Source organism: Lottia gigantea (genome assembly GCF_000327385.1).
Source record: "Lottia gigantea unplaced genomic scaffold LOTGIsca_8, whole genome shotgun sequence".
Taxonomy (NCBI): Eukaryota; Metazoa; Mollusca; class Gastropoda; family Lottiidae; genus Lottia; species Lottia gigantea.
Window position 1 is genome coordinate 2,738,662 of NW_008710662.1, and position 8,081 is coordinate 2,746,742.

The 8,081-nt window shown below is 31.3% G+C and overlaps 1 protein-coding gene across 1 annotated transcript in view; it reads left to right on the forward strand.

Moving 5' to 3' along the window:
- Positions 1-7,799, forward strand: part of Syt7 (synaptotagmin 7) — a gene marked incomplete at its 3' end in the record, with an annotated part of 82,006 nt that extends 74,207 nt beyond the window's left edge. The window contains exons 3-7 of the mRNA XM_009067151.1: positions 2,389-2,512; positions 4,676-5,045; positions 5,807-5,976; positions 6,487-6,601; positions 7,495-7,799. Coding sequence (XP_009065399.1) covers positions 2,389-2,512; positions 4,676-5,045; positions 5,807-5,976; positions 6,487-6,601; positions 7,495-7,799 — 1,084 coding nt within the window. The remainder of the gene's footprint in view (positions 1-2,388; positions 2,513-4,675; positions 5,046-5,806; positions 5,977-6,486; positions 6,602-7,494) is intronic.
- Between the last annotated feature and the right edge of the window lie 282 nt (positions 7,800-8,081).

Sequence of the window (8,081 nt, forward strand, 5' to 3'; positions counted from 1 at the left end):
GAAGTGGGCGTGGCACATCCGGGTTAAATTACTCATTATTGACATTTTTGGCCAGGGGCATAACTCGCAAAGTATACATTTGTTCAAAATGGAACTTTGCATACAATTACCTCATATATTGGGCCACTTTGTCTTAGAATTTCAATTGTTTTTGCTTCATAGTTCAAAAAAAGGAACAGGTTTTGGAATTTAAAAATTTTCAATGTTTGACCTTGACCTTTGTTGACCATGACCTTTCTAACATCAAACGTCATTGGCATTGGCTATCTATTTATACTTTTATATTTGCCGTCCTATGTCAACTTCCGGTTTTATAGTCGTTAGCAATTTGAAATTTTGATGGCGTATATCTCTTGATCTTGACCTTTTTAGACCTTCTCCTTTACAAGATCAAAGGTCATTGACCTTGGCTATCTGCTGATACTTTCATTTGTGAGGTCTGACGTCCACTTCCGGTATTACAATCTTCTAAAAAAATGAAAATTTCTCAACTTTAGACCGTTCTTGCGCTTGATCTAATTATCGTGGAAGGTTGATTTTTTCAGGTTCTTTTGCATTTTGCTACATTTGCAAAGTCCCACTCTGTGCCACGAGTGGCTCTAGTTTCTTTCTGTTTCTGAGAAATAAAAAAAAAAACAAAAACAAGCAACTTGGGTTCACCATTAAAGATCTGTTCTACCTGCTGGTATTTGGCAAAACCTTTTGGAAATTATCTCCCCCAGATTATCTGTACCCATTTACAGCAGGGTCAATGGAATTATGAGTGAAGATGACTTATTTAAGAACAACGGTCTTCTACATGGTGATCGAGATAAGAATCCACAACCGCCATTCATGCGCGGTAACTGAGCAAATAAGGTGATTGTAAAGAAACAACACTTTAACCAGCAGTGCTAAAGAAACTCAAAATATAGGAACTGCTCTGAAATTTGTGTTTTTATTAAAACCCTTCAGAAAGTTGAGCATATTCAAATGTTGGCAAAAGTAGGAGTGTGAGATTGCAGGAAAAATAAGGTCAACTTAATCTAGTGATTGATAAGATTCTCTCAGAGAGTGCCAGGTTCTAGCAGTGGTAAAATAGGTTGCTCTCAGATGTCTCTGTATGAAAGGTTGAACAGAGCTTCTCTTTATAACCTGATGTTAAAATACTGGTAATATCTACATAGGAGAATCATGATCAACCATAGGAACATACTCCAAACTACCTAGTTTCACTTTCGATCTTCTATTCTCAATGAAAATTAACATAAAAAATTCTGATTTTATCCACCATGTAGCCTAACTTTTGTAACCTATGCAACCCCATCGTTAGGATGGTGTCCGTGGGGCCCCAGCAAATGAGAATTAAGCCCCAGCAAAATCTTCCTCAGTTCAACAGAGATTTAGAATGTCTTTGTATAAAATCAAAAAGATATAGATTTTGATATGTTTTTGGCACCTTAAAATTGTCAGAAATGAGTTCTCTTGGCCTTCCTGGTGATGGGGCTGAACCTATTGTGTGATTATTGCCTTAAGTTGTAACATAAAACCATTTTGTTTAATATTCAAGTTTTTTTTGTTTTAACTATGTTTCATCCTCCTAAACAACCTCTGGAAAAACTAGCTATTTATAGATGTCAAACATGATCAATAACTGAATACTTCCTGTTGTGTTCACCTTTTTTTAGTAAGATTAAGAGCGCAATTAAAAGAAAAACCGTAATAAGTTCTGCCTTCAAGTTTTATTCTACTGATCAGGCATTGTTAAATATAGATTTTACTTTACAGTTTCATTTCTATATTTGGATCTTAAATAAATGATTTTATTGTGAATTAGTAAAGAAATCCATACTAATTCTGATATGAATTGAGCATTTAATAATAGATTTTTATTTTTATTGATTGCGTGTCTGAATTATATTTATTTTAGTTCCTTTCTTTTCTGTTGTCAATTTATTTTGATTTGATTGGACAGAAAAGGATGGTTTTTAGTGGTAGTGCTCATTTTATAAACAACAATCTTTTTTTAAAGAGAAATTTAAGGGCAATTAGCCCAAGCAAAATTAGAATCAGCAGAGTTGAATTCAAATCAAATATACAATATAAAACTATTCAAGTCATTATCCACAAATTATAGGTTGCTGAAGATAAGTTTTTTTTTGATATTCTTTTTCGGAAAAAACAACAGATATATATCTCTTATCTCTAATTTGCAGATGTAAGATGACTTTTTTTTGTGATTATTGATGTAATTTCTATGCCAAAGTTGTTGTCTTAATATATTTTATTTATCCTTTTATTTATGTCTGCAAATATTCTTGATTTTGACATGTGTACAACCTTTCCTTGATATAATCCAATTGTAAATAGTAATAGTAATTAGCTGATATTTAACCTTTTTTTTTGAAGGTTTGAGCGACCAGAAAGAAAAATGGTAACAGAACAAGTTCAACCAAACGCCACCAATCAAACTGCATTAAACCAACAACTTGGTCTACAGAAAGAATCTTATAATACAATGGGCATGACACGGGTAAGAAATTCTCAATTAATTTCAATATCATCAAAGAGTAGTTTATAGCCAGATTAAATGGATATTATTGATTTCGATCTCCACAACGACCAAGTCAAAGTAATGTTTTCAATCAGCCATATTGCCTTGTTTATTCAAGACCTCTTTTATGAAGTTGTTTGAGGACTGTATTAAACAATATTAAGATGATGTCAATTTGATAAGAGAATAAGACAGTTGTGTGGATTTTTAAACTAGTAGTATTGTGTCAGTAATCACTTGATACATTGTTAAGCTTATAACTGATAGATTTAGGTTAATGGGCTACTGTCCAATAAATTATTTAGTTTCTCTTCTGATCGAGGAAGTCCATTCTAAAAGAAATGTTTTGCTTAATTTAGTTTAAAAGAAGAAAGTTTAGTCCAAGAAAGTTCTTTTTATCAATGAAAAGAGAATAGATAGAAGAGATGTTTAAAGAGAAGCATTGGAGAAAACATCTTTCAGTACCGAATCAATTCAATAAACTTTGGTCAATACAAGATATTATAACTAATGACATTGACCTTAAACTTAAACTAATAAGAAAATATAATTTGATTACTGGGATCCAAACTGAAGCCCTTGATGGTTTCATAATGAAAAAAGTGGGATATTGTCATCTACCATACAAAATTTTCCCTTTTTAAACACTTCATTGCTTTCAATTAGCCACATATGGTGCAGGTACACAGTCACATATCAAAAAAGGTTTTAAAGATGGTTTCTTGATACTGTGGAAACCATAAAATGAGTGTGTCATGCTGAAACATTTAGAAAAAATTAACTCATTGGTTCAGTTACCCACTATTTTGAGGATGTATATATTTGTGGTCTTTTATGGTTATTATTACTCTTTTAAATAGAGACACAAAATTCATTTTCATCTTTAAAGAGTTCACTCTGATATGAAAATAAAGAATAGTTTCTGATAAAAAGGCAACCACTCGAGCATTTCACAATTGTTTAAGTTAACTATATGATGGGATCACACCCAATGGTTATAAACATGTTTATACTATGGGGGATGCTTGTAGTTAACCATTCACATTTCAAAAATAAGTTTCTAAAAGTAGAATTACCCACAGTGAAACAAGGAAACAAGCTCGTTTTGTTTTCTGCATGTTGTTTCAGACCTATTTACTATGCATGCCTTTTTTCTTGTTAAAACACATTTGGTTGAGGATTGAGATACACATTTGTGAAATGAGAAATAGAAAATGGTTTGTTGATTTCTCTTAAATTAGGGTTTTTTTTACTAACGATTTGTTAAGAACTAACTAGTATAATCTTCTCGAGTTTCTCATTGATCTTCACCAAATTTGAAAAGAAAAGAGAGGAAAATAAATATCAGAAGAATTTAGTTTTTCATTTCAGTTTGGTTTTTATCTAAGGCTTATATTCAACAGGAACCTTAAAGGGATTGTAGAGGTTTTGAACCATTCCGATTTTCAATCAGATGTCTATGGTTCCTGCAATTTCATTAAAACTAAGTGTTTGATGACATCACTAATCTCAAAGGTTTATGTGATACAAGCATATTATTTGCAATTAATAACATAATCAAACACTTAGTTTGAGTGAAATTTTAAAGGAACCACAAAAATTAAGAAAACCTCTTTACAGTCCCTTTAAAGTTCTGCTTTGCTGGTAAAACAGTATGGTTTTAGTAGTAAGTCTAGTGAAAACAGGCTGAAATTGTCTTAAGTGAAAAGAATTGTCGTAGGTTTTAATCAGATTAAAAATTGAAATAACTATAAATAAATCCATTGTAACCTGTTTTTGGAATGATTGGGATCTCATCTCTATAACAAGATATATATATAGAAATATTTTATATAAGATTAATATCAATTATGAACACCTGGACACAAAGTGATATGAATTTTTTAATAAAAAGTTATTGATAATCAATATCAGAATTATGAAAAAAATTCTGGGATGCATAAAACATGATACCACGTCATATAGATAGTCAAGTATAAATATAACCACATATTATTTTCAGTGTTTTTTCTCACCTAACTTGGTAAGTTTATATTATATAAAATGAAAGTGTAAACCATGGACACTCTTATATAAGCTGTATCTTGAATACTTGAAGTATCATTTTTTATGTGAAGACTCAATATATTTGTTTTTTTCCAGGGTTTGAGTTTAAGCAGTCAAAGTCGCTCAGCTTCAGAAGAGGAAGAGTCATCTAGTGTTTGGAAAAATGTGAAAAGTATTGCAACATTATTAATGGATGAACCCCCTCCAGAACCAACAACTGGACCAATAGTGGATGGGGTGGACTTTAAACTGGGAAAAATTCAATTTGGACTCTCATATGACTTTCAATCATTAACATTATCTTTAAGAATTCTTCGTGCTACTGGTTTACCAGCTAAAGATGTAACCGGAACAAGTGATCCTTATGTTAAAATAGTTCTCTTACCAGACAAAAAACATAAATTATTAACTAAAGTAAAGAAGAGAAATTTAAATCCACATTGGAATGAGTGCTTTTTATTTGAAGGTAATTAAGATTTGAATTTTATTAGTTAAAACATTCCCTTCCTGGCAGAAAAGTAGGATGTTAATCTATATTTAGTAATTTTTTGAAAAACAAGAAGCTAGACATTAGAACAGATGAAAAATTGATTTTATGTCATGCATTATAAAATAAGAGTTTGATTAACACTGTTGTTATGGTAAAATCATCTTGAACACTTCCTTGCATACATCTAATAAATGCACTGCTGTATATTCTGTTTTTAGTCTTAATAAAAAAGACAATACTTTGGCAATATTTTCTCAATAGATTTTACTCTTGTCATCATGAATTTTTCTTCACTTAGAGTGTAATAGTCTGTAATCATATCATATGTCATGATGACAAAATTCTTTCTGTGCCTATTTCCCATCTTACTTGATCTAAACTTTAACTTATGTTTTGAGGAATCATGAATGCCAGCCAGTTTGGGTTTATTTTCACTCGAAATACGACCAGAAATAGTTATCTAGAAAGCTTAAAAGCATTGTCTAAATGCATCAATCATATGTTTCTTGAGACTTTTCTACTGAAAGTATCTTTTTGTTTAAATAAATTGCAATTAAATTTTACACATTTTCTTTTGTAATTTTGTTATTTTTTTTATTTACATTGAAATTTCTGGACCATCACTTTTTTTGATAAATTATAAAACACAATACTTTGTTAGCAGATGTCATAAAATTTTCAAGAAATAGAAACATGTTTGTATTCATTGAACTGTATAATATTAACTTATATTTCAGGTTGGCCCCACAACAAGTTATTAGAGAAAACATTATATCTACAAGTTATAGATTATGATAGGTTCAGTAGAGATGATCCTATCGGAGAGACATATGTACCACTCAATGAAATAGATTTATCTCAATCTCCTACATTCTGGAAGTATCTACAACCTTGTAAAGATTCTAGGGTATGATTTATCTACACTATTTATTAAGGGGAGGCTACTCTATGTGATCGTAACAGATCAAAATTGATTTTTGGATTTGCTAATCTTGATATTTAATGTATCATAGAAAATAAGGGCCATTCAGTGCGGAATACCGCAAAATTTCTCTTAAGTTTATCATTATTGGAACTAAAAATATTATATTGATGTCGGTAGATAAAAAGTTAAAATCATAAAGTGGTAGGCTACATACTGTATATTTCCGAATATAATGCGCAAGCATGTATAATGTGCAACCCTTATTATCCCCCAGTATATCTGGGAAAAATCTGTCACCAAAAATAATGCCCACCCTATCCTGACAAAAAAAACAAGATGGCATAGTCTGAGGAAGACACCATAATAGTGAGCGGTAATATATCGCAAGAGTAGAGTAGCGCCAAATATTCTGGGCTGGTTTTGTGTTCAATAATTTCTGAGAGGAACAGAAGAATCCTGTTTTTGTAATATTTACTGTTATTATATTTGTAGGGTAAATTAGGAGAGTTGTTATTGTCGTTATGTTATCAACCTAATATAGGAAGATTATCTGTTATTGTTATGAAAGCCAAGGAATTGAAAGCCAAAGATATAACTGGAACTTCAGGTTTGTGCTGAAAATTATTTTTTTGAATTACGAATGATTCAGACACATGTTTGCTAGCATACTGTCACTGAAATACATTATGTTTGTGGTCTCTTGTATGTGTCAGTCAAAGTCAGGTCATTCAGATCAGTTGGGACAATGAATCTATGCCCTGTATCCTATGCCTTGCATTTTCTCAGACCTTTGCTTTCTGAGTTACAATCCAAAACTTTAAACTCTTGCCTAGTTTTGAATAGGCATTAATTGACAACATGTGCAGTGCCAGAAAACTTTTTCTTAAAGATACAACATATTGCAATTTCTTCTTTAACATCATTTATCTTGCCTGAAAAATTTATCTTACATCTTTTAAATCTTGTTTGTCATTGTACTAGCACGTCTCAACTTATCACTAAATTAGTATTGTGCATGAAATATATGTGATTATTTACAGGGCTTTGTACCAGAAAGTTTGAATCATCTGGTATGTCTTGTGGGCATGGAAATTTTACTTTTATTTTCTTCTGAGCAGGAAGCTTGGAAACTGTTTGAGTTTCATTGTTTTTATTTTATTCATTTGTTTTTTTTTTCATTTCGAACAAAGAGCTTGTAAATGTTAGTTCTGGTGTTTTGCCCGTAATTATTGTTGGTATTGTAAATGGCCTCAAGTGTAATTAAAATTTGTAGTTCTATTTGTGAATACATGGTAGCTATTTCATAATTTCATCATTTGTATCATACTGTATATTATTTACTATCATCAAAAAATTTCTTTTTCATGATATATTCTCATCTTGTGAAAATTTTACTATATTTTCTGTTCATATAAATTCATTTGTTTTTTGCACAAGTTTCATCGTCTTTCATTTTTCTTACTTAAACTTGAATGACTAATTTATATGATATCGTTACAGATCCCTATGTGAAAATCTGGCTATCATTTGGTAACACAAGAGTTGAAAAGAAGAAAACCACCATAAAGAAGAGAACCCTAAACCCTGTTTTTAATGAATCATTTATATTTGACATACCATGGGAGAAGCTCCGTGAAGCTTCTCTTGAAGTGACTGTAATGGACTTTGACAAAGTGGGACGGAATGAACTAATTGGAAAAATTATTTTAGGTGGTAGAAGTGGTCCCATGGAAACCAGACATTGGAATGACATGGTTCAAAAACCACGACAACAAGTTGCTCAGTGGCATTTATTAAAAGATTGATAATGTAATCTTGGTGTGGTATATTTATAGTGAAATCAAAATATTTATTTTTATGCCAACTGGAATGGAGGATGTCTTCTTCTGTGGGAAATACAAGGTCTGTTTAAGCTGAGATAACCTCGAAGACTTCAGATCTGTGTTTTAGATTATGGTGCTGCCAAAAACAATGGAACAAGTAGAGTTAGGAATAAATTTACCGATCAAAGTATCAACTTCAGGAATGCCAAAAAATAAAGGCATAAATCTTAATGGCGACGGCTGCTGGTCAAACAATTTATTGTG